Consider the following 27,397-nt stretch of genomic DNA (forward strand, 5'->3'; position numbering starts at 1 on the left):
CAGTATGGGATGAGAAATAAAATGATCAAATGCAGTTCAAATAATGACATGCATTACTTTGATTGATCCTCATCAAAAAGCTATGCACTCTGAACTGAAGAAGCAGCTGGATGCTTAAGCCTATGTGTGTTTAAAATAAAAACGCCCTTAATATATTTCCTTCCAGTCAGGAAGTACTATTACAGACATACATTTACCAGACATTCTGAGCAGACCCTAAGCCACTGCGTGCTTCACTGAGAACAATGCAGAAAGCAGGAACGTGGGATTTGTATGCCTGAACACTTCATCACTGTTTGCTGTAATTAAGCCTGCCTCTTCATGAAAGATCATCAAAGCGCACCAACGAAAAAAGGTAAGCCTCAGGTGCACAGTCTGTGATCTTCCTTCACTGGAATTCCTCCCACATCCATCTGGGAAGAAATTATATCTCACTTTATAGAAAAGGATTACCTTTTCTATACAAAAGCCAAAAAGTACTGCACTGCAAGGAAAAACAAGATACAGCCAGAGATACCTCACCACCTATGACTCATAACTATCCAAAAGACAACCCTCCTTACCCAAGGAGAGGATGAATACTCACATAGTGCTTCCTTTCATTAAAGGAAACTGCTGAAAGACTGAACCAGTGCAATGCAATAAAATAAGTACAGGTTTCTGAACTCTAAAAAATTGTTTGTGACTTTGACTAGCCTCTTTCTGTTATATGTCAGCTGTCTACAACTAGCCCTCCCATATGCACTGGCTAGTCAGTCAATCTCTCTTCACACGTCAGCTGGAACTGCAATTCCCATATTCTTCACTGTGGTTCTCTGAAGCAAAAGTTTGCTACTACTCTGACCAGTGGTCACTATTTTTATTTACTGTTTTGTACTGTCATAATCTGTAGATATCAGTCTTACACTTTATGCAATTATACAAGCCTGTCCCAGCATTCCTTCTGACTGCACATTGTTAATGCGACATGGCAAGGCTAATGGATGATGATCCCAGATAAGATATCTGTTAGGACTGCTTTGGTTTTTTTTTGTGAACTTTTAAATGGTCAACCACAGCATTTTCTTATCCAATTGTTTTGCTCTCAATGAATTTTCTACACCGCAGATTCTGCCCAAAATGTCACATGCTGGGCTGCATAGTAATATTACACATATTCAGAATGAAATTCTAGGGAAAAACAAAAACCTTCCAAATAACAGCTGATAATTGAAATCATTGCTTTCTAGAACTGTAATAAAACTGAGTTACCTGGAAGAAGTTTTCCTAAAAAGCAGCAGTTGTTTAGCTAACCTAACCTCTTAACAGCAAACAAGTTTAGTAACTCATGTTACCAGTTTCTTAAGAATACAAAGGTCAACAGTAAGACTCGTAAGGCTCCTGTATTTCAAATATCAGAAGTGGCAGATTTGCAAGTTCTTTAGTCATAATGATAACCATAGAAAACAGACAACATAGAAGACCGGGGAAGCAACAAATAGGATTTATCTATAATGTAGGGAAGCAGCAAGAAGACTGTTAGCATCGCAGCAAGTACCATTTAGCCATGCAGCTGGTAAACCAGAATGACCTAAGGCTAAATGAACTCCGATCCCTCAAATTTTCAACATCAAGAAACACATAGGTCATCACTTCGTTTCAAAAGAAAATGAACAAGAGAGAGAGAGAGTGTTACAATCAAGGCTTATTACAAGTCAAAGCACAACAGGAACACAGTATATCACATATTTCATACCCAAGCTGTTTGTGTTTTACTCCTCAGCTAGTTTTCTGTACCAAATACTGATTCTTTCAGATGTAGTAGCAATTGAAAACCAGCATTTTTTCCCAATTTTTGTAGCCAAGGACCTCACTCATCACATCTACAGCCACCTCTTACATTCCCAAGCTTTATACTGGCTCTACTACGCAATCTTATGCCTTCCCATAAGTTAACTGAAGAGATCATCTCATAGTAAAAAGAAGGTGAGAAAGAAAAGACACATTCAATTGCATTTGCAAAAGGAAATGATATACTGTACTTTGTCCAAGATAATATTTGTGGAAAAAAAAGGAAAAAAAAAATTAAGCAGTCCTTTTTTCTAAATGAAAATATGCATACATTTTTTGAAATTCAAAACCCTATGACAAATAATAAAACTCAAAATTTTTTTTTCCAGAGGTGAATTTTTTTTTCTTTTTTCCTTTTAGGAGCACAGATGGCACTGCAAGGAAAAAAACAAAACAAATCCATCCATACACCTGCTGGACTTTGAAAGTTCTAGTACAAGGTGGCACCTTACCGTAAGATACATTAACAACAATATTATTCAAGAGAAAACAAGTGTTTTTATCTTGCTGTTTTAAAAAGTGAGTATGAAGGAATGAACACTTCTATCCTTCTGATGTAATGGTAAAAATTTTAATACTTACTGCGTAGGAGCCTATGAGAAATGCAGCATTTGCTTGCTTTTTTCGATCAAAGCCAGTATAATGAATTATTTTCTTCTTTATCAATGAAAATGACTGTATCAAGAAATGAACAAGATTATAATTTTGCAGTTTAAATGTTTCATGCCTCCTTTTCTAAAAGCAGAGGAATGCAAGGCTCAGTTCACCTACTTTCAGCCATTTGTATTGAGAAGACAGAATACACAGCAGACAAATCCCTCAAAAGCTTCAGAGGAGTCTTCTGTATCCCTACCTAGATTATTCCAGGATTTTTCACAGTATCCAGCCTAAATAATTTTACAAAATTACACTAACTTACACAGATTACAGATTTTTCTTTCTCCTTGAATGTGTTTAATATTTCTGACTTCAAGCCCTATATCTTGTTTTTATACAAGTCAGTTTTTTATTAATAGTTGCTTCTAAAATATCACTAGATCATAACCACTGTAAGACATAGGCTTAAATAAAATACTTTGAAAACACTTAAATCTTATTAGTAATAACACCTTAAAATTTCATCTAAGCATTTGGCATATTGTTTATCTAATTATCTTAGGAAGAAGGTGGAATAGCACTGCCAATAGAAAGGACACTTACATCTATAATGGCAGCAAAAACTATCCCACAACTTACCCCTGAAACAAATTTTGATGTGCTTGAAACTTGATTGACTGCTAAACTATAATAAAATATCACTGCTAAATAGCAGTGTTGCTTGCACAGTGCACTTAAGACACATATAACCCAGATCACTAGCAGTAATATGTTCTCAGCAATCTTAACCCCCCCCTCCCCCCCATGTAATATCCCAATAATATAGAAAGAGATTATTAATTATATAAACTTTCCAGAGTACCCTGTAAAGCAGGCATGTCCAACCTGCGGCCCAGCATGGGTAGCACTACAGCCCACTCCCTGCCCCGTGCTATAAAGGCAGCAGCTCTTCATCACACAGTGGCCCTGGGCAAGCACCCATTGCTCAGCAACAACCAAACCATCAGTGCACTATTTACGCTGTGTCGACTGAAAGCAAGGCATGAGGAGAGCACTGCTGACTCAAGCGATGGCAAATAACTGCATGTATTTTGATACACTGGCTGAACACAGTGCTCCAAACAGTGAAGAATACACAGTTGCGCTGTCTGGTTTGATAAAGAAATTTGAAAATAGGGTTCAAGATTGCAAAAAAAAAATTGGTTTATGTTTGAAACACCATTTTCAGCTGATATAAACACATTACCTGCGAATTTTCAAATGGAATGCATACAGTTGCAATCAGATATTCAATTCAAAAATCTAATCACTTCTCTCTATCAGACTTTTATAAGCCCACTCATCAGATAAATGTGATAACATCACTTCACAGTCACATCTTGTTCACGTCATCACTTGGTAGTAAGCATATTTGTGAACAATTACCAAGGATTATGTACTGGAAGAGTAAAATTTCATCAAAAATCTCTGATGAACACCTTGCGAGCTCACTAAGAATTGCAACCACTGTCATAGAACCAGACTGATGCATTAGTTTCACAACAGTAAGGGTCACATATCCCACTACTTTTATGGTTTTGTTCCACTCCTTTTTTAATGTTTTAAGAAAAAAATTAAAAATTAAAATGTTATGTTATTTATATATTAACAATATTATATATTTTACAGGGGCTGCTCCAAAAGTAATGCCTCCTGTGTTATTATCTTGGTGGTATGGCAGCAGAGGCTGAACCTTCCCTCTGATAACCCATTACATTTTGTTGCCATGTGACAGATGGCAGCAGTCTGACAAAACTGTGTCTGAAGCAAAGGTGTGTCACTGAATTGCTCTGAGTGGAAAGAATGGTACCCACTGACATTCACTGATGCTTGCTGAATGTTCATTATGGAGACCAAACAGTGGACGTGAGTACACTGAGCCAGTGGGTGCTGCATTTCAGCAGTGGCAACAGAACATCATCTCCACTGGTGCAGACTTTTGTAAGCGCAGTTGGCAGCTCTTGTTCACTGCTGGTGGAAATGTACAGCTAATGGTGGTGACTGTGTTGAAAAATAGTGTTCTGTAGATGAGAATCTGCTCTATCATGTAGTATTATTGTGCCCCTTGTATTGGTTGTAGTTTCCAAGGAAATAAATAGAAGGCATTACTTTCGGAGCAACTTGTGTATATGCACCCCAAACAATTCCTCTGTACTTAATGCAGCCCAGGCAAGCCAAAAGGTATGACATCCATGCTGTAAACAAAAATCAGAGAGTCTTGTCTCAGGCAAACCTGTTCTTAGTGCTACAGTGACAACGGGAGACAGATTCATGCAAACCGATGCCAGTGACAGACACCAAATAACGCCCCCTGCCAAAAAAAACCAAACCAAACAAACAAAACCCCACTTCAACTCTATTAAACTACGGCGTTCTGCATACTTTCCAATTTTCATGGCTCAGTGGTGGTTTTAAGACCTAAGCAGTTTTGAAGAGGCAAACTGTCATTCACATTAATGCTAATGAGCTTTTTATCTGCCTAACAAGTTTTGTAGTCCAATTTCTGTTAGAGGTCAACTAACTTGAAGTCACGGATTTTAATTAATACAGGAACTCTCTATTTTAAAGACACTACGTTCTATCAAGACTCCAATTACCAAACACCCCTATGAGAAGAGAAGATGCAGTGGGAATACAACAAGTCTTCTCTAGGACCATGCCAAAAATACTATCAAAGATCAAATATTGCTTCTTACAGAAGAGATGTCATTATCAGAAGAGGAATCTAAGTTAAAAAAAAAAAAATCCGCAATCACAAATCTAACTGTATCCGTACCCATTTAGCAACTGATCTTTTAGGAGCTTAATATTAGTCACTGGCACAAGAGAGTGGATTTTAAAGGCAAGTGACTTTTCCCTCCTGACCCTCCTCCTCCCTAAATGCATGTAATGGAACTTAGCATACGTTCTCAGAACTCAGCTTCATTAGGAATACACAAAAGCACCTTAACAAAAGAAACTTCTAGCCCATATGCTTTTGTTCTTTAAAAAGGCATGAATATTGAACACTAAAACAAGCATTACCTTTAATTTCTTATTTATCTTGCAGCAGTATTTGTAGACCATTGCGAGATTGAGTGGTCCAAAATCTCCATAAAAGCTAGTAAGGGTAAAAATAAAAATAAAATTAAAAAATTAGACAGTTTAAGCTAGATTGACAAAGTAAGTAGTAATAATATACACATGCATCATTCTGAGCACGTCTTCTTATATACATACTATTTTAACTGGAACAACAGCTGTTTCCTGTTTTCCACATACCATCACAAAAAGCAGAATACTCAAGATTTGAAAAATTCTCAATACTTTATCACTCTGTGACACCAGTTTAGAAATCCTGTTTCAAAAGCAACCCGAATGCCTGGCTTTAAAAGACAGCAATTAGAAGCAATTCAAATTTTTGGGGGAATATGTCTGTCTACATATACCTAATGTACTTGTACATTCTATGGTAAATTACCTCAATTAATTAAAGATGCAGTATGCACTCCTGCTAAAGAAAAGCAAACACAGAGAACAAATATTCATCAGTCCTTTTAAAATCAGTATGTCTTTGGTTAAAAACATTTCAAGAATTAGTAGCACTCCAAACCGTATACAAAGACATAGCTGTTCAGTACCAGGGAAATATTATATCCATTCTTGACTCATAAAACCTTGAGTAAGTTTTGTCGGGCTTTTCAATTATTCCAGGAAGTTTAGAGACTCCACTTAATAGTTCGGTGACTAAAGACATCCCTTTCTGCTCAACAGTTGAATGTGCATTTTGGAGTATATGTCGCTGCAATGTGTTCCAATGTCTTCTAACAAGTTTGAGTATAATGAAAACTCTGAAAAGATTTTTAAGAAATCCTGATGGGAAGCCAAGAAACGATTCTAAGACTTATAAATCATTATGGCAGACAAGTCTGAGAGGACAGACTCATATTATTAGCTCTGTAATGGGAATAGTACGTTTCCCTCAGCTACATTTAAACACAGAAAGAATGTCAGACTGGTTTCTCATTACTGTCGTTCTGACTAATTTATTCCAATAATCTGTAAAAAAAAAACAGAAAAATTAAGTCTGTACTTACTTCTCGTACACAAGTTCATTGTCTATGCAGAAATAATGGGTATCTGCAGCTCCACTCTTTGGTTTTTGGCAGAGAATTGCAAAATAAAGGCGATCTGAAAGACAGAGAAACACAGAGCTTTAACAAACACCCTGTTTTTCTGCAGCACGTCTGCCGACAGCACAACTCCAAACGGCTTCCTCCTACCTCCTCAGGTGGCAGTGACACAGCTCCGGGCTTGCACCGCTCCGCGGGCCGCCAGAGCCCGGACATGGACAGCGGGGCTGGGCCCTCTCCTCCTCCAGGCCGCGTAGGCCAGGCCGCACCGCGGCCCCTAGCTGCACCCCGAGCGCCGCGACACCGACGTTAAGCCGAGCCGCGAAATGTCTCCGAACCGGGCTGGGACGCGGCGCTCCCCAGCGGAGCCTCACAGAGCCCAGCCGGCCCCTGCCCTCCATGCCGGCGGCCCCCACAGAGACGGGCAGAATACCGGGTGCCTATGCTCTATCCGCGCCCTTTGCTGAACGGGTTAAAGCCACCCTCAGTATTCGCATTAAACAAAACAAAACAAACAAACAAAAAACCCCACCAAAACAAAACTGTCTCTAAGGGCAGGGCAGCTGCAGCCCCAGTGAACTTTAAACACGGACTGTCCTATGGCTGTAAATTGCTGTGCCTCTAGCAATTGGCCAATAAAAACAGAGGCCCTGAAGCAGCACAGCCATACTTCTGTTCTTGCAGCTGGGAAAAACAATAAATATAGTTTTATATATATTTAAATATAAATATTTATATATATACACACGTGTATGTATATATATATATACATACATATATATATTTATGTATGTGTATATATATATATATATCTTAAAACATGGGTAGCAAAATTCAAACCTAAAAGAAATGATTTGTTTTACACTAGTTGCCTGGAACGAATACATTTACTTAAATATCCAAACATCACCTATATATAGGTACATATATATATATTTTTATATACAGAAGCATATATAAAAATAAAAAAATATATAAAAATAGAAGTTTTGTATATATATATATATATATACAAAAAGTATAACTTTTTGTAAAGAGCAACTATCACCTCTTCCTGAGAGCAGAAAAAAATCACTTAATGTTTCAAACCAAAATGATTAGCACTTAAAAGTCATTACTAGTAGTCTTACAGCGGAGGCAGCCCTAGAGAAGTATTCGGTCCAAGACCTCAGGGAGCAGGGAGTCATGGCTCCAGCTCGCCTGTGCCTCTCCCCACCGCAGAGTTCATTCCTCTACTCTGCTCAGCTGTGCGCATCAGGGGCTGCAGCAGCTATCCCGGCTCACTTAAAGGAGAAGGGGGGGGGGGGGGTGGAAAAAAAGCTGCTTTGCTGGTTTACTTCACTGAAAATGAGCAATAATGTCCATAGGGAAAAGGACTAAGAGCATATGAGAAAGCAAAACTGAGAATGGAGAATGTAGGAATGGAATGTTGTTTCTGCATTAGATATCGGAGAGGGGGAATTGATCTAAAGAAGTAGAGCACAATGTATTTTGTAACCTGTCCTTAGAAACAGCTAATTTGAAAAAAGCAGAAATACCGTAGTTTCAGTAACATATTTTAGAAATATAGTTGTTGAATTATGTGATTAATTCTCACTTGTAAAACTGTAATAGTTGCTAGTAGTATGGGTATAGTATTATGGACTAGAAAGCATGTTGTAAGGCTATTCTGTTTGGATAAGAGAACCTCAGCAAAAGAAAAACAGACTTGTCAAACATCAAAGAAGCCAGGGCCTCCACACAAGACTGGATTGTCTCAGACTGCGGTTAGGTTGGGATGCAACAGGCAGGCATCAAGAAACTCCCCTCTATCCTCCTTCCAAACTTATCTCTATCCAAGGATGAGCAGATGTCCAGAAATAATGTCCGAGTGTTGAGTGAGCAAATGTTAGAAGTTAAATAATTAGCAACATACACGCTTAGCTAGCAACAATTTATATTTTGCCAGTATCTGTTTAGTTTGAACGTTGGGAAGACTTGTGACCTGAAGCACTCAGCCAATGAAGAACCAAGGGAGGAAAAGATAAGTGTCGGGGAATAGGGCATAAAAGATATAACACTGCTTTCTGCAGGCGCTCCTGCTTGCAGGATGCCCGCCATTGCAATTGCGAATAAAATTCGCTTTTATCAGAGATACCACCCTGAAAAGTTATTTGGATATTTCCAAGAGAGAAGATATGATATCTAGGGATTGTGTTTAAACTGGTGTTAATAGATGAAATCCATGTCAAACTACAGCCCTAAGCTACAATTTCACACTGCTTCTGAACTGATTTAACAGCTAGCTGCCAAGAGGTTACAAAGGAAAGTTTTCTGTTGGGTTTTATGGCTGGACACACCCACAGTGGGCTGGCAGCGCCAAACCACAGCCAGTTATTTCCCCCCCCCAGTGGCACCTACTCTTTAAACTCACTTGTTTTTGACTAGGACTAAGTCCTCGGTGCACTCACGCACACTGAGGTTTGGATAGCATGCTTGCAGTGCTCATGCTGGCATGCCACCTTCTTGCATGCCAACGCATCAGCTTTACATCACTTTTGAAAATATAAAAGCTCTACATGAAAAGTAATCCCAAATCCTTGAATACTAGAGAAGGAACAAAAAATGCAAAGAAATATATTTGCATAGGTCCGAAGCCTGAAATAATGTAGCATTTTATTCCAAAACAGGATTTGGAGCACATGAATCACTTGCTTCCTCAGTGCTCCAACTTTTACTGAAAATCTTCTGTAGCTTTTGCAAAAATGTCCAACAAAAATAAGAATTCATCTCCTGAGTGAATTGAATGCACACGGCCTTTTGAATTGCTGTTGGCATTCAATTCCACATTGCTATCTTTGGATTGCGTTAATTGATGCTATTCTAAAACACCTGAAAGAATTTAGCAAGGAACTCAAGCTTAATTGCTGTACAGAACCACCTCACAATAAGAGCAGCATGTGTCAAATGCCAACATCCTGACAAGCTGTCCGTTCCAGCACACTACTAACAATTGCTCTCCATTATGTAAACAGCAGGCTCCATCTTTTCTAAAATGTTTCCTACAAGGAGATTTTAGTAATAAGCTGCACAGAGTAGTCTTTTCCCATAAACCTATTTACCTTTCTACTTGGCTAACCAGCCTGATTGCATACAAATGGTAAACTGCTCACCATGTCTGTTTTTATCTGTATTTCGCAAATATATTCCCAGTTCTGTTTACAGCTACCAAGGATTAGAGTGTTAATTTTTGAACGTGAGTAACCAATGCTATGAAACAAGGATTCCTCCACTATGGATTTGATTGCAGGACTGAGGTCTATAGATGAAATACACAGGAGCACTAATAAATTTATTTCAGTAGGACTCCACAATGGCTTGGGCTCCAGGATCAAAGCTTACACTTTAATATTTTTGTGTCCTTTTTTAATTTTAGCTTTTCAGTACCTCATTTACATATAATGTAATTTAGTACTTCCAGATTCTTGCAACTTTCTGATAAAAGGTCATTGTAAAATTATCATAAACTGGAGCAGATCCTTCTAATTGTCTTTTAGAAGAAAAAGAGCAGGGCTTACTGCCTTACAGGCTGCATCTGCACTGCAATTAGAAGATATGACTGCAGTACATTAGATGTACTTCAATTATGTTTAATTTTGTTTGCCTTAAATAACAAAGCAGTTAAAATACAGAAACATGGGCTTCACTGCTGGCAATTAATTAAAGCAAGCAACCGATGTACAACAAAATAAGTCTGCAGACCTCAACCTGAGGGCTGTGATCCCACAGCTTTGCTGCTACTGGTACCAAACTAGTGAGATTAAAGCTAGAACAAGCATGTCTACACAAGCCACAATAATCACACATCTGATTTTTATGTGCATACAGAAAGAAAAGCATTTTGTTTTTCTGCTCTACAGTGTTCCATGGAAGCACAGGTATATAACACTAAGAGCTACCATTTTACAACTGTGAAACAGAGAAACAGAGATGACAAAATAATCTCCTTGCTTTACCTTCAGTGTACCTTAAGCTTCTGTGGGTCCACTGTGAAGGCCTTGAAGAAGGCAATTTCAGCAACTCAGGAGGCAACTAAACACCAAACAAGCACTCACTACAGGCAGGACAAGTCTGCATACAAGCAGCAAAGACTATTTCACCAAATGAGAAACTTGGCAGTGCTATTGTTAAACGGATGCCTCAGATGAGAAATTCAGAGGAGACTGACAGTATAACAAAATAAAACATCAGTCTGAATTATCAGGAATGCAACTACAGAGTTATTTACTATTCTAACAGAACTGTATTTCTAAATTCAGGTTAATGCATAGTATTTTGTAACGTTGAAAACTCCAAAACAACAGAAATACACAAGGGAAAACAAAAAGACAAATTCTGTTGCAATATTAAGATGAGAAGTAAAATTGTATGCTATTTTCCTGCTAGTCATCTTATCCTTGAAAACATTAATTCACTCATCTTTACAATATGATTCATATTTAAGTGATAATACAGTTGGCAATAACAACAATACCTTGGCCTTCTGAAAAAGAAAATTTAGACACGCTAAAAGGCTAAAGGAAATTTTTATTTACCATGAAAAAAAATATTTTCAGGGCCACATCACGGCTGATGAACAACACTGTGTTACATTACTTAAATGTAGTCCTTGACCTAGGCTGCTCTTGTCTGATTTATAAGACTATATTACAAGTTTTCACATGCTGTCAGCACTGGGTTAGATATAACAAGCCTTAAATTTGGCTTTAAAAATCTTAATTTTGAGACATGTTCACCAGTGAGGTCCTATTGACAAAAGGCTAAATACAACTTTTGTACTGAGATATGGCTGTATAATAAAACTAATTGAGAGTGTTGATAGTCGAAATTCCCCAAAATTTGTTTTCATAATTAAAAAAAAACAAACTCGGTTTCTTCATAACATACAAAATCTATAATATGAAGCCAACAATATGGGGAAAACAAAGCAAAACCCTTACTATCCATGGTTTAAAAAAAAAAAAAAAAAGAGAACAAAAAAGCCCTCAACCTATCTATCAATGAGCACATTGAAGCAGGTATTCTTTTATAAAATCTCCAAGTGACAGTGTAAGTGAAATGATTCCTAATTAAAGGGGAAAAAAAAAGGGGATATATGGTACAGCTTAGGACATTTTTTCTGGAGTTAGTTCTACACTGCAATCAACTGGATACCCACTGAACAGGAGGACAAACATCTGGAAAGATTCCCCATGGTGTTCTACCACTTAAGATTTAATTTCATGTTTAGTTACTGTAGTTACTTCATTTCAGAATTGACTACTGGAGGGAAGTGAGAGAGAAACACATCTTTTGTGCAAAGTTTATGCCTTATAATTCTACACTTTCTTTAAAACGTTATTTATAAAATCAAAGCAATGACAACCTGGCAACGAAGGGAAGCCATGAGTTTTTAAGCTTCTCAGATGAAACTGTTACATTTCCTTTAGATCATATAAATTATTTCTTTCAGAGATCAGAAGGATATGGGAATATTCTTCCAATAAAGAGAAGAAATCCATTCAGTATCAGCAAATTGAATTCATACCAGCCAGACTCACGCATTAGTTGACAAAGACAAAATGGTAAGATTTACTGTGCAGCTTAGCAGAACAGAATAAACAGTCTTCCAGAAGCACAGCTTCCCCGATCTACTCTTAATAGTAGACAAAAATATTTAGATTGATAAGTACAATTCAATAGGAAATAAAGAAACAATAATTGTGCTGAGTATAAAAGCAATGCATAATAATGGATTACCAACTCTGTTACGTATCAATGTAATGTCACGCAAGACAAAATCCATACATCTTTCTACCTATTTGGGTTTGTTTGTACTGTCGTCTTCAGCAAAGATGAAAATGAGAGTAGCCTGCAATGTTATTAATGAGTTTGGGGCTGTTTTGTAAGCAGAGAAAGTAATGCTGATATTCAGCCTTTATGGTCGCTAGAATATTTTCCAGTATGTCCAATTGCAAGAGCGAAGCCCGATGCTTTAATCTGCTTCCAGTCCAGAACTATTAATTCATTTCTCAGAACTGCATTATGAGAAGGCAGAACTGACAGTTCAAAACCTCAAATAACTTCTAAAGCAGCCAAAAGAAAAGGTGAGCCTATGGGCTCATTCTCTTTTATTTCTCTACTGGAAAAAAAATAAATGCGTCACACCAACGCAATGAAGATTAGGCTGTAATTCCTTCATTATTAGAAGCCTGTAAACAGCAGCCACAGTGAGCAGTAAGAGAAGATTAAGGGAACATGAATTATTATTAAGTACAAGGACCTACTGCATTTTAATTGAGTTTGTTATGCTGTGCACTGATGTGTTTGCTGAACTCCCACTGAAAAACACTAGTCTAATTCTAGATGACGTGCTGCACTATTTGAACAAGCAAGCATTTCCTTGGAAGGGAAAACACAGTAATGTGAGGGGCCTGTTCAGTGCTGGAGGTGTGTTCTGGCCCCAAACAGCTGCTGCCCATGGCTGGTCACAGAGCTGTCTGTGGGGCAGGGCAGGGCTACACAGCGTTCCAGTGTGGGGAGATACTTCTATACCAAAACGGCAACACCTGCCTAATCAGAGGTTTCTACACTGAATCCTAAAACTGTGCCATTCCTGTACAAACAGTTACAGCTAAGAAGTTACAGAAAAATAAAGATGTGTAGAATTACACTTCTGCATATAAATACACCATTATGTCCCTGTGTAGATTAGACCTGAAAAACTGTATTTTAGGCTGGAGTATTCCAGTTTTATTCCATGGCTTTTAAAAAGAGGATTCTGTTATGCTTTGGGAATTTATATTCTTCCTACATCACTAGGTCCAGTTTCCAAAACATTAACAGAATCTTAGAATTTTCTAAACATATTGCTATTTAGGAGACACTGCAGTTTTTCTAAAGACTTTTGCTTCTCAGTAAGGATGAGATTGGTGCTTATGTTCACGACTGCTCTCAGTATTCTTGCTGCTCTCTTTACACGCACTTTCCCATATGTCTTTCGTAGAAAAGAGGTTTTTTAAGAGAAGTTGTAAATAATGCAATTCCAATATGTGATACAGCACACAAGAAGTCCATTTCTGTGTTTGTTCCTACACAGACTAAACCCAGGCACGTCTCTTAGACGTGAAACTGAGGGAGTTACTTCGGCCGTTCCTCTGCGGTGCCACACAGAGCACCGGCTGCTGTCGCAATGCCACCACGGGCAGCGCAGGGGCACCACGCGGGGCCGGGACAGGGCACAGCGGGACGGCCGGTACGAGTGTTGTGCCCACCAGCCGGCACGGAGGGACACCACCCCCCACTGCACGCACAAACTGGACTGCTGGGCTCTGTTTCGCAGATACGCATTTTGCCGGTTTAAACACTCTTTTTCTCCGCTCTGTTCCAAGCCAAACCCTAGCGCGAAGCATTGCTCAGCGCTGCCAAAGTTACTCAGCGCACGCTGCGCTTGTTGTTCCGAAACGCGCTCAGCGCCGCCGAACCCGGGGCACCACGCTCCAATGCCATCCACTCGAGGACGTCGCGCCCCGCTCCCCGCAGCCACGAACTTTCTCCCGGACCGGCTAAGACCGCCTGGCGGGAGCCCCGGCGCGACGCTGCAGGAGGCAGCGGGGAAGGGGGCGTCGCCCCGCCGCACTGTCCCGGCCCCGAGTTGCGGCGCCCCTCAGGGCAGCCCGCCCAGCCCCGGCACGCCCCCCTCACCGGCGATCTGGACACAGGTCTCGGGCCCGGCACCGAGGGGAGTCTGCCGCCGCTCCTCAGCGTGCTCCTCAGACCCCGCCGCCCTGGGTGCCGCGCTCCGAGTTCTCTTCAGTGCCGGCGGCGGGGTAGAGCGGCGCCGGGCCTCGGCCCAGCTCTTCCGCTTCATGGCGGAGGCGGCTGCGCCGCTACGGTGGGTGCGAGGCGCCCCAGTTCATCCCCGCCGTGGTGCTCCCCGCGGGGCTCGAGCTGCCGGGGGAGGGACCAGCAACAATGGCTGACGCGTCTCCGTGGACACCGCCCCCTCCCGCCGCCCCATGCACCTTCGCCCCCCCGCCCAGAACCAGCGGCTCCAGGCACCCCCGCCTCCCCTCTGCCGCCGCTGATTGGGTCGGGGCAATGTGGCGTCACCGGCGCGGAGCGGTGGGGACAGTGATGTCATAGCTGCCGTGGTAACAGGTGGGCCGGCCCAAGCTTGCCGCGGGGCGCTACGCGGAACCTCCCACACCCGCCGCCGTCGGCGGCTACGCAGTGAGGCTGGTGACGTTCAGCTGCCTGACCCCAGAGCTCCGAAGAGGAGAGGTGTCCTCGGGGGGATCCCGTTGCTTGCACCTTTCTGCTCAGGATTTGGAAAGTTGAGGGCTGCGATTGTGTCTAACATCAGTACATCCCGGTACACACACGTTTCAGTACACTAAAATAGGTGGGGCACTCCCAGTACTCCTCTGCCTTCCTCAGTTCAGCTCTTGCCATCTCCAGGGTGTGAGGCCAGTGGATATTGCCCACCTTTTGCTGCAAAACTTTTTAAAAACATTGTTTTTAAGTAACACAAAGAGCCTGGAGCTGCCCGTGGCCATTAATTGTGCATGTGGGGCCAGAATCACGTAGACTCTGGCATGTGGTGGGTGTGTGATATATGCAGGGCTGATGTTTTCCTTAAAGCTGTGTTTCTGCTGAGCCTCCTGTGGTGGTGGTCTCCCTCTCATTGGCCCTCATCAATCTGAAGATTTTGCTGGGGTAATCCAAAATCACATGACCTGTCAGCACTGAGGTGCCAGGGATGAGTGGCTTCAGGAGAGCTGGCGAATGGCAGCTTTGTTTGTTCTGAGTCCCTTCGGAGTGTGCAGTTGTGTCCAGTTCCTCTACTGAGTTAAAACACCACAATAGAGCTGTTCTCACCGTATGCTATTTGAGTTCCACTGTAAGCAAAACAGTTTGAGAAACAATGAGACAAAACACTTCCTTTACAACCGAAAGCACTGGGCGCATGAATGTGAAATGACTGGAAAACAGAAGTGGAACTGGAACTAGCATAATGACTAGGATGACTGGGTGCATGAATCAGCATGGAAGTGCTACAGTGGGGTACATTCCTACAGTGCATCCCTTCACTTCCAAAATACTTTAAGATTCTGCTCCGTCCTGCTGCCCCTTCGTGTGCCTGTGGCAGTGCCTGGTCTGCAGGTACCAGCTGTGAGCCCAGGTTGGGTGCTGCTAGCTTGAGCAGGGAGTCACATGGTACTTTTACATTAATAGCATCCTTCTCTTAAACGTGTGCTATCAAAATGTGTGGGTAATTAATAAGGTGCTAAAGGACAGTACCTCCTCATGTTATTACATTACTCAATGTCATTATTTTTCTTAAGCAAGCTTTTTATTTTTCATCAAGGAGCACTGCATTCATTTCACTTGATCTTAATGGTGTAAAGCTCTCAGGAGTTTGTGCGGGGCATGCCAATGACCCTAATGGACACAGGGACAAGCCTTTTAATTTTACATAGGCTTTACCTTTGTGGTACTGCTCAGGCCGAATACTGGTCAGACTCTGCAGATGAGTTGTGTATGAGTAACAGCAGCTTACAGGAAAGGTCAAAGATCAGCAGCTGCAGAGGAGGATATGTTCCTCTATAAATCTTGGAAAATCTCATTTTGAAAGTGCTAGAATGTGGCTCATGCCTCAAAAGAGGGCAAATTCTGCTTTATTGAAAGCAATAGATTTTGAACACAAACTCTTGTAGAAAAATAGTTACTACAAAATCTGACAGAACCACAAACTGCAATGTCCTCACCTCAGCTGACAGAAATAACCAAGGATGTTTTTTTTCAGACATTTTCTGCTGCAAAAATTAATAGGAAAACAAGTAACCAACAGTGGCCTATTCCAAAACCAACTATCTGATCACAAATACATTTCAGACACACCCCTCCGTTTTAACAGATCCACCTTTTCTATGACACAAAGTAATTTCAAACAACTGACAAATTTAAAATATTTATTTAAAAATAGAAAATAAACATCTGCTCTTGCCAGATGCAAAAGCAGATGACAGATTAAGCCCCATTGTTTAGAACTGTGATTTTTTGAAGTTTATTTTTTTATACAAGGTTGCCACGCAGTGCTGGAGGTTTTAAAGCCACTGAGAAGTTTTGGATTTAAATGTAATTTGTTTTACTGAAAGGCAAGAAACCCAAGTTCTTCCTGAGCAAAAACATTTTAGTTCAGTGCATTCTGAACAAAGATTCTTAAAATGTGTTAGCAAAATCGTTATATGAGAAAGCAATGAGCTACAGAAATTTTTGCAGTAAGTTTCAGTTGTATTTTAGTTTTTATTATCTTATACACAATGGAAACAGCATTTTAGTGTCCGTCTTCAGTGCCAGGTAGTTTATTCTGTGCTCCGGTATTCCAGACGCAGTTTCAGATGTCCTATAAAGATGACGAGTACTGAAGCTGTCAGGAATTCACTGGAGTGTTGTTCTTGTAGAGCACCAAAAAAAATGACACACTGTCTCAGTGTCATATGTCAATAATCTGGGGTTCATTCGTGAAATTTACTGTTTTAACTCCTGCCAGCTGCAAAACTGAGTTAATGGGAACGTGATCCAATCTGTTTCTATCATGATGCAAAAAATGAATTTCATTACCTGGAACGGAATGAGAATAAACAAGCAAGTAGTTGAATACAGTACTTATTTAAATATGTAAGTGAATCAAAGAAGCATTCTAATTTCCTACAAGCTCTTACGTGTCTTGTACACTGCACAGTAAATCCTATTTTACATTATGACATGGATTTTTTTAAATTAAGTTATAGAAACAAGGGACATTGAAGCATCTAACTGAATTAAATCTGCTGAAGAATAATGAGTACTAATGACATGAGATTATTTTGTCATGTGGTAGCCCCCCTTCATGCTTTATTCCCCTATTACAAACACATTGAGTGCCTCAAATCAAATTGAAAGCAGAATATGAGTTAATGACACTGAAAAATACCTTCTAAACTTCAAGCCATCAGCACCACTATTGATTTCTATAGGACAGAGATCAACTTTGTGCTGTCCCTGCCAGAGGCAAGACCACACGACGACACCTCCACAGGTTCATTCTGCTAGCAGAACTGCAGACACAGCACAGGATTGTCCTTTCTCCTTACGAGTCCTCATTGACACCACTAAAGCAAACAATGTAAGGAGTAGACTGTCACTTTCAGACAAAACAAGAGGGATCACCTGGGCCTAAAACCAAAGTTCCTCCCTGTTGAGCAGGGTCTCCTTGGAAGTCAAAAGCTGGGCCAGTCATTGCTCTCCACACACTTCTAATACTGCCCAAGAGCATGCTTGATTTTACATGAGGGCTCTGCACTAAACGAAACAGCAAAGAATTTGTCATGTAGACATATGAAAGTACATAAAAAGAACAACAAAATCAAATGGTTGCTGTGATTAGTGAAGAAACCAGTGCTTTGACAAGGTGCGGCCTACCAGAGATGGTCTGGTGGGTAGGCTCCATTCCTATTCCCATTGTGATCATGCTATTTTTTTTCCTGAGCATTCTTGTTCAATAAGTCATATCTATATGAGAAAATTATTCTTACCTGATATGTCATTGCCTTCACCTCTTTTCATGCCAAGCATTTTATAAATTTCCCTTTGTGGATCTACATACATTTCATGTGTATACCCAGTTAAACTGCAAAAGGGCTGCAAAATATGTACATAAAAGAAAGTAATATTTTTTAAGGTTAAAGATAGTAATTGAGATAGTGAAAAAAATACTGAAATGCACCCCAATTTTAAAACCTGTAACTTTGTCATGCTAAATGAAAGTAAGGGCCAAAAATTTTTAGCTTTTACTATATAAATAAAGCCTCCACTGAAATCAGGAAAAGATCTTCAAGTCTCAGTGGATTTTAATCTGAAAGCTTTCGTTATTTGCTTTATTCAAGCATTACAATTAGAATTGCTTCATCAAAAAGAATACTGGCCTGGTTTTCTGTGGCTGCTAACTCACTCTGACGAAAATCTCTCAATGCAGATCATTAAGACACTATAGAGCACACAATTTATTTAATGACTACCTTATTTACCTTGATGTGATGATAAGATGACTGTCCAATAACTATAAGCCTCACATTTGCTTCCTAGAACAAAACAAAGGTGTTGAAACTGAAAAAGAGGAGCTCTGTGTTTCTGCATGGCTGCAAAGCATTAGCAGTCTGATGTTCTGAGATAATGATCATGGTGTCCTGTGTTAACATTATTCAAAACTAATGTCACTCACATACTTGGAGCAAAAATGCTGTTATCTGTCACCACAGTTAGTAGCTACAATAATTTATTAAGCAGTAAATTACTTTTAAAAGGTAACTTTTAAGTTACAGGTATGTGAACTATACACTTTCTGTAGCATTAGTAGCATCATCCTTCCTACTGAATGCAACCTGTTTATGATTTTGGAAATGCAAAATTTCACCACAGTTGCACCTGCATCTATAGATAAATTTGTGTACCAGTATTTGCATGCTTTATGTGATTTCCATATACTGATGGCCCTTAGTATATCTAACTTCAATCAATGTGTTGTGCTGTCTTTTTCAGTTGCACCATTAAGCTTGAGTCTAAAACACAGGCCAAACCTTGTTTGTTTAGATGCAGTAACAGTAAATGAAGAATCAGGGTGTTTTTTTTTTTGTTGTTTTTTTTTAATATTAGCTACACTTGCCTATCCAAAACAGAATAATTTGTCTTGTTAGGAAAATAAAGCCATCCTAAAAATAAAATAGTCATACTATTAAAAAAGAAAGGGAAGGAAGGAAGCCTCTCTGTATATACTAACTTAAGTAGCCAAATTAAGAAAATGTCATTCTGAGTAATATTACTTGAGCAGTTTAGAAAAACAATCCAGTGAACAGAGACTATTTTTAATTTAGAGCACTATTCTGATTTAGTCCCATGCACACTCAGCGGCCAGCTGTACCAGCACAGCTGAAGGGCAGCAGTAGTCTGAGCAGTCAGCTGCCCAGGGCATCACTAAAACCAAGAGGGATGTCAGTCAAATGTTGACTAACAGTTTGGAATACAGTAGAAAAAATGGCATCAAGTTAATAGTGCTAAAAGAAATAACGCTACTGCTACAGAACATGCCATGCAATAACTCCCTGCATGTGTCTCCTTGGCAGATGCATTATGGCAATTGTAGCAAACAAGCAAGCATTACCTTTACTCTGAGCCTTCCTTTGATTCCTGAAGATTTAAGCCTGCAGCAGGAGATAACGGAGCTGACTGTAAAGCACATACAGGGGCATGGCACTTACTTGTAAGTAACTCCTGGGGACTTTTGCCAGGTCTTCTACATACTCCTTACACGTGTAACACAAAAAATTCTGCAGCAAAGACAGATAGATGTGTAACAGACATTATCGCACAGCAGCGAAGAACCACATTCTGCCTTCAGGCACAGACTAGTTTGGAGATGAGCAGGAAATGGGCATAGGAAAGACTGAAGTTCACTTCAGCCACAAAATTTGGGTTAGGAACCTGGTTTAATTAATCGGAGCCTGAGCACAGACACCGGGCTGGGGGCCTTGCTAGTCATCTATCTACACAGCTGGCTTCTCAGCTGGGACACGGGGCAGCAGTACACTTGATTTCCTAAACACAGGGCTGAAAACTTGTTTTGTCTGATGTTTATTTGCCTCTGCTCACCCAGCCGAAGCCCCCCCGCTCCCACCTTCACAGCTCAGAACTCCCCAAGTAGGAGCGTGACCCTGTCCAGCCCCTGGCAGCCCGCTCAGCCCGCTGCCGCCCTCCTCACCCGCACGAACACCACAACGGCCTTCTGCCGCCTGTACAAGGCCCCGAAGGGGACCCTCCTCCCGTCCGCGTCCACCACCAAGCAGTGGGCGGCCTCCCGCAGCTCCGCGAGCTCTGGGCGGGGCGCGACGGGCACAGGTCGGACCTGCTGCACGACGGGACACACGGGCGGACAGGACATGGCCGCCGCTCCGCCCTTCCGCCCAGCCTTCCCGAAGGAAGAGTAAGGCGGAGCCAGTCGGTGAAGCGCGAGGGCTGCTAGGAGGCGCCGAGGAGGGGTGGGAGGGCGGCGTCCGGTCCCGGCTGCTAGGGCCGATCCACCGCGAGTAGCGGTGGGGGCCCCCTGCTGGTGGGGAGTTGGCCGGTGAGGGCCGCCGGGAGGGAGATCTGCTGCCAAAAGCACTGCCGATCAGCGGGAACCGGAATGTAGTTACTTGTAGAGAAGGCAGCGGAGCCAAACGGAAGCTCTCAGAAATGATGTGTGAGCAGAAGCAGCGGCACCATCACCCCGCCCCTGGTCAGGACTGCCTTTGCAGCATGCCGCAGCGCTTCGGAGGACCGCGATCAAACCTGAAACTGCCGTTTTCTAGGAATTGCTGAGCTGCTGCACCAGAAAAAGCATAACCCATTCCCTCACAGGATTAAAAGCAGAACTGCGTGGGACTTGGGCTGGTGACCAGGGGTGGATGCTGAGCAGTGCAGAAGTGTGTGAGTGTAGGGAGTGCACAGAGAAAAAGTCTGTTGTCAGCTGATAGTTTACGAGGAAGACAGCACCTACCTTCCTTCTCGTGGCTGAAAAAATGAGGTATCAGAAGGACTACAGCTGGAGGGAACAGGACTGAAGTTATTCTCCTTCATGAAGCCCTCCCATGAAGTTAATTCTAGAGACTCTCTTGGCAAACTTTCACAGTTTCTGCAGTGTTAATGTCACATCAAATCCTGAAATTTGGGTTAGGCCCATTGGTTTCATACTACTGTGAGAGATTGCATAGAGCAGATTAATCCCCTCACCCACTACTTCGACTTCTTGACTATGCACAGACTATTTGCCCTCAATCTTTTGTTTCCAAGATTGAGATACCTTTTTTTTATAATTCCTTTTTTTTTTTTTTCCCTCAAAGTAATAAAATTCTCAATTCTTGGTGGAACCAGGAGAGCGGACAGCAAAACAGCTACCTTGGACTTTCAGAGGGCAGACTTCGAATTGTTCAGGAGACTGGTAGGGAGGGTCCCTTGGGATTCGGTCTTGGAGGGTAAAGGGGTCCAGGAAGGCTGGTAGCTCCTCAAGAAGGAAGTCCTGAACGCGCAGGAACAGGCTGTCCCCCTGAGCCGCAAGAGGAGCCAGCGGGGAAGGAGACCGGCGTAGATGAACAGGGAGCTTTTCCTGAGGCTCCAGGAGAAAAAGAGAATCTACCTCCTGTGGAAGAAGGGACAGGCAACTCAGGGAGAGTACAAAGAGGTTGTCAGGATGTGCAGGGAGCAAATTAGAAAGGCAAAGGCCCAGCTTGAATTAAGCTTGGCTGCTGGGATTAAAGGGAATGAGAAACTCATTTACAAATATATTAACAGTAAGAGGAGGACCAAGTAGAATCTCCATTCTTTACTGGACGCAGCTGGGAATGTGGCCACTGAGGACAATGAAAAGGCTGAGGTTCTCAATGCCTTTTTTACGTCTGTCTTTAAAAGCCAGACCAGTTGTCCTCAGAGCACTCTACATTCTGACCTGGAAGTCTCGGATGGGGAGCGAAACAAACCCCCCATGATTCAGGAGGAAAGGTCAGAGACCTACTACTCCACCTGGACTGCCACAAGTCCATGGGGCCGGATGAGATCCACCCGAGAGTACTGAGGGAGCTGGCGGAGGAGATAGCCAAGCCATTTTCCATCATCTGTTGGCATTCCTGGTCAACTGGAGAGGTCCCAGAAGACTGGAGACTTGCCAATGTGACTCCCATCTACAAGAAGGGTTGTAAGGAGGATCTGGGGAACTACAGGCCTGTCAGCCTGACCTCGGTGCCAGGGAAGGTTATGGAGCAGATTGTCCTGAGGGAGATCACGCGGCATTTGCAGGACAACCAGGGGATCAGGCCCAGCCAGCATGGGTTTGTGAAGGGCAGGTCCTGCTTGACTAACCTGATCTCCTTCTATGATCGAGTGACCCGTCTGGTGGATGAGGGAAAGGCTGTTGATGTGGTCTGCCTAGACTTCAGCAAAGCCTTTGACACTGTCTCCCACAGTATTCTCCTGGAGAAACTGGCAGCCCGTGGCTTGGACTGGTACACCCTTTGCTGGGTAAGGAGCTGGCTGGAGGGCCGGGCCCAGAGAGTGGTGGTGAATGGAGTTAAATCCAGCTGGCGACCGGTCACGAGTGGTGTTCCCCAGGGGTCAGTGCTGGGGCCTGTCCTCTTCAATATCTTTATTGATGACCTGGATGAGGGCATTGAGAGCACCCTCAGTAAGTTTGCAGATGACACCAAGCTGGCAGGAAGTGTCGATCTGCCTGGGGGTAGAGAGGCCCTGCCGAGAGATCTGGACAGGCTGGATCTCTGGGCTGAAGCCAATGGGATGAGGTTCAACAAAACCTAGTGCCGGGTCCTGCACTTTGGCCACAACAACCCCAGGCAACGCTACAGGCTTGGGGCAGAGTGGCTGGAAGGTTGTGTGGAGGAAATGGACCTGGGGGGATTGGTTGATGCTTGGCTGAGCATGAGCCAGCAGTGTGCCCAGGTGGCCAAGAAGGCCAATGGCATTCTGGCTTGTATCAGAAATAGTGTTGCCAATAGGAGCAGGGAAGTCATTGTCCCTCTGTACTTAGCCCTGGTGAGGCCGCACCTCGAGTACTGTGTCCAGTTTTGGGCCCCTCACTGCAAGAAAGACATTGAGGCCCTGGAGCATGTTCAGAGGAGGGTGACGAAGCTGGTGAGGGGTCTGGTGCACAGGCCTTATGAGGAGCGGCTGAGGGAGCTGGGATTGTTCAGTCTGGAGAAGAGGAGGCTGGGGGAGACCTCATCGCTCTCTATAACTACCTGAAGAGAGGTTGTAGTGAGCTGGGGGTCAGCCTCTTCTCGCTTGTAACTAGTGACAGGACAAGGGGGAATGGCTTCAAGTTGTGCCAGGGGAGATTTAGGCTGGACATTAGGAAATACTACTTTTCTGGAAGAGTGGTCAGGCACTGGAATGGGCTGCCCAGGGAGGTGGTTGAATCACCGTCCCTGGAGGTGTTCAAGAAACGTTTAGATATAGCGTTGAGAGACATGGTTTAGTGGGGTTAGTGGTGGTAGGTGGATGGTTGGACTAGGTGATCTTGTAGGTATTTTCCAACCTAGCTAATTCTATGATTCTATGATTCTATGTTTTCTAGAATTTCTAGATTATTTTTTTTTGAATTTTGTATTTTCCTCTGTATGTTTTAGATTATTTCTGTCATTCCTGAAGTTCAGGGCCTAGAACTAGACACAGTATTTCAGCTAAGTGTTAACTTTATTCCATGTCTTGGGTCTGTACACCTATTTACACATGCCACTGTGATTGCGCTTCTTGCAGCAGTACTATATGATTGAGTTATTTTTAGCCTGAGAACCACTGCCAAAACTTGTGTCATGGTTTTGTGATTTTTTGTTGTCGGTATTCCACATCACAACATCATGTAAAGCACTGGCAGTTATAGAGAGTTAATGTCCTGGTTTCTGCGGACTGCCTTTTTTGTATGCTTGATTTTCTGAGGGGGAGGGGAGGAGCTGCATTCCCCAGGGGTCTTTGCATCTGGAGGGGGCTGGTGAAGCCGCCTGGCAGACCGGGAGTTTTCTCTTTGTGTGTGACGGAGAAGCACGTGGTCCCCCTGCAGCTTATGGAGTGAGAATCTCAGCTTTGAACTCTCTGTTTTGATTTATTGGCCTCAATTTAGTAAATTAACATTCCCCCTCAGATTGGTGCCGCTGTTTTGTTTTAGATCTGTCTAAGATTTCCCTACCTTTCCCCTTTTCCCTTTGTCTTCCCCAGGGCGTGGGTCCGCGGGTCCCCTGCCGCATTAGTCATGGGACCGGTTCGGTCCGTCCCCTGAACTGTCGACACTTTTTTTTCTCCTTTCTCTCTTTTCTGGGCCTGTGGGCCTGCTGTCCCCCTGTCACGGACACAGATCAATAGATAACGCCGTGACGACTTGGCAAATAGTTTTCAGGGCACATCAAGTGCTTTATGCCAGGTTAACAATAAAGGCAAGTCAGCTCTACATGGTAAACACCATCATGAGGGAAAGTGATCCCTGGCTGATAAAGTGCTTACAGTGAATCAGATTTCCAGCACATACCTGTAGGTGGAACTGGTGAAGCCCTCTTGTTTCAGCAATAAAAGTTTATTTCATTATATGAATCCAGCTTGTGGCTTTGTCAGGTTAAATGTGGTCATCATTGTAATACTTTGCTGAGAGAGCAAATCAGTGTTCAAATGTTAATAAAGTTGTTGTATATTTGCTTATGGCTGTTTACTTGAAAGACTAATCTTGCAGACCAGTATGCCCCCACAGTGACCTCAAGTTCGTACAGGATTTCTGAAAATCATGAGACTTGCTTTCTGTTAGATAAGAGTTTGGGCAGTATTAATTCCCTGTTGCAATTGTCAGACTTCTTTGTATGTGTAACAGTTATACATAATTTCAGTGGTCAGCTGAATCCCTTCAATCAGCAGCCCAGGAGCTAAATAAACAATGTTATAAATTAGACTATATCAAATTGATCCGCAAAAGATTTTATTAATTTGAGTAAGCAAAAACACAAGCAAAACGCAGTGCTGGGCAGCCAAGGAGTCTCAGCTCCGCAAAATGGCGCGCGCCCTCTGTCCGCGATTCCCAGTTTTTATAGTCTCAGGTCGGCGAGGATTCTCGTATGTTCGTTCACCTTCTGCGGCTGCGCCTCCCTGTTGCTAGGTGTCGTCACAATCTTCCTCGTCCTGGGATTCGCTTGATCCGAGGTGGGGAGGCGAGGCAACGAAGAAGGGGGTTTGCGCTTTCGCAAGAGTTGTCACCAGATTAGGACACTTACCCACAGCCTGCAACACCAACCGCCAGACCAGCAGAACTTCCCTTTTTAATGACAAACAATTATGCAGCCCCAACCACCAGACCAGCAGAGCTTCCCTTTCAATGAACAAACAATTATAACTTTATTACAAACAACAATGTGCAACACTGAGAGGGAATGGCCTGCCTACCCTTAACTGCCATAAGATGTAGAAAAGCAGGGAGAACTGGTGACCTTTGATATGCTTTGCTTTTCATGAGGCTGAAGTGGGCAGACTGGTCACATAAGCTAGCCATGCTATGGCTGCAGGAAAGCCTGTGGGTAGCACAGGCCTTAGTATGCAGGGCACAAGGGCATAGCAGAACTGGGAGCAGGCCCTCATCTCTGCAGCTGGAAATTAGAGCCTGAAGTTGAGCTGTGGTGCTCCTGCAGTAGATGTGCAGCCAGCTGCTTTTTGGGATGCACGTATGGGTGGGCCTGCTGATGAGGTAGGTATTGGACAGGGGATTGTCACGAATTTGCAGGACACTGTCCCGGCTCAGTCTGCACATGGCTGCTATTGTGCCTAGACTACAGGGAATTCATTCTCTCTTGAAGTTTCTGAGGAGCCCACCACATCTGTTAGAGCTGACACACATTCCTGCCTAAAAGTCTTCCTGCAAACTTAGCTCTTTTATGTTGTTTGGAATGCCTTAGCTGTGAAAGCATGTCATTTACACCTGATGTCAACAGTATATGCTGATGGGTGGCATCTTTCTCCCAAGGAAATCTTCCAGAACATTCTCAAAACTCCTCAAACAGCATGGTCCCCATTTTTTGATAGAGTTCTGTGGAACTGTAAGTAGCACACAAAGATCAGTTGTCACCTCTCACTGTTTTACAGAGAAAGAATAGAAGTGGAGCACTGCCATGTTCTCTGAACTAGGAGGCTTTCAAAATTAGCTGTTACTTTTTAAAGTGGAAGTTTAAAGACATTCATTTAGGTATGCTTAACAGAAATACATTTACAAATTCCACATACTTAGATGGAAAGAAAGACTCCACACCTGCTGACTTCAGATATTCTGGGGAAAACAAACTTTCTACAAGTACCAAAACCATAAGGTACTTTCATATGAGGTATGTCTGGGGAGACCATCCCTTCTTTTCCTTCCTGCTCTTTTCTTTACATTTCTTAAATAGAGATGCTAATAGCATGAACAGTGTGGTCATCAGAGCATTGTCTTTGTTTCAGTGACTTAAAGAGAATTAATTAGTATATTGTCATATTAATCATGATGTAGCATTTGAGATGCAAGTTACTGTCTTCACAGCAATGCAATTTACACTTGCAAAGAGAAACTTAGATAAATATTTAAACGACTAAGAGCTGGTTTACTTTTTGTTGTGGATAGGAAATTTGAATTTCTACCATTTCAAGGGGAAGAAAATATATTACATGCAGATGTGAAATAATTTATTTCCTCTTCATTGGCTAGTGAAACAAAATGCCAGCTGTAATTATGCAGCCTGAAGCCTTTTATTTAGCAGAGCTGAATAAAATATCTGACAAGAGTGATGTTGCTTATGTAAGTTGTATGCCACAATGTTTAGAGTATGTAGTGTGTACTTGTAAAACACCATTTTATTATCTATTTACTGCAAGATGTACTGTTTATTTAGCACCAGAATATTTTTGTTCTTGTTTATCTAAGTATTATTTAGCTAGAGGTTATTAATTATCAACTGAAATAAATGAGCATTTAGAATTCTAGTGTAAAAGTATTTCATCAAGTGTTAACTAAGAATGAGTCATTTTTAAGCAGTTGTAATTAAAAAGCAATAAAATGTATACTGCCCTGTAGATTAGAGGCTTTTCCCTTTATGGGTGCTTTTCACTGTTCTGTTAGTGTAATGAGACACTAGGTTATACTAGACATCATGTCGTAGAGTTGTGGAACTGTTTATTTTAATCAGCTGGGAGAATTTGCAGCTTTGAAGTCATATTTC

General features: G+C 42.2%; 2 protein-coding genes across 9 annotated transcripts in view; both read right to left on the reverse strand.

Annotated features, from left to right (window-relative positions):
* The window catches only part of CDC14B (cell division cycle 14B), a 53,210-nt gene extending 38,559 nt beyond the window's left edge, over positions 1-14,651 (reverse strand). For 5 of the 8 annotated variants that reach the window (XM_021381491.1, XM_021381490.1, XM_021381495.1 and 2 more), the window contains exons 1-4: positions 14,301-14,651; positions 6,543-6,636; positions 5,491-5,566; positions 2,413-2,505 (exon numbers count right to left, since the gene is read on the reverse strand). In XM_021381491.1, coding sequence (XP_021237166.1) covers positions 2,413-2,505; positions 5,491-5,566; positions 6,543-6,636; positions 14,301-14,466 — 429 coding nt within the window. In that variant the 5' untranslated portion in view covers positions 14,467-14,651. Of the gene's footprint in view, positions 1-2,412; positions 2,506-5,490; positions 5,567-6,542; positions 6,637-6,728; positions 7,265-14,300 lie in introns of those variants that run through there. The other 3 variants (XM_021381497.1, XM_021381498.1, XM_021381496.1) reach the window with 3 other exon arrangements.
* AAED1 (AhpC/TSA antioxidant enzyme domain containing 1) lies at positions 16,554-20,643 on the reverse strand. Its single transcript, XM_021381499.1, has 6 exons — positions 20,395-20,643; positions 19,895-19,963; positions 18,668-18,721; positions 18,176-18,281; positions 17,811-17,942; positions 16,554-17,222 (listed from the first exon to the last, which is right to left on the reverse strand). Exons 1-6 carry the CDS (start codon positions 20,572-20,574, stop codon positions 17,095-17,097), a joined length of 669 nt encoding a protein of 222 aa, XP_021237174.1. The 5' UTR covers positions 20,575-20,643; the 3' UTR covers positions 16,554-17,094.

This window comes from Numida meleagris, chromosome Z (assembly GCF_002078875.1).
Source record: "Numida meleagris isolate 19003 breed g44 Domestic line chromosome Z, NumMel1.0, whole genome shotgun sequence".
NCBI classification, from domain to species: Eukaryota; Metazoa; Chordata; class Aves; order Galliformes; family Numididae; genus Numida; species Numida meleagris.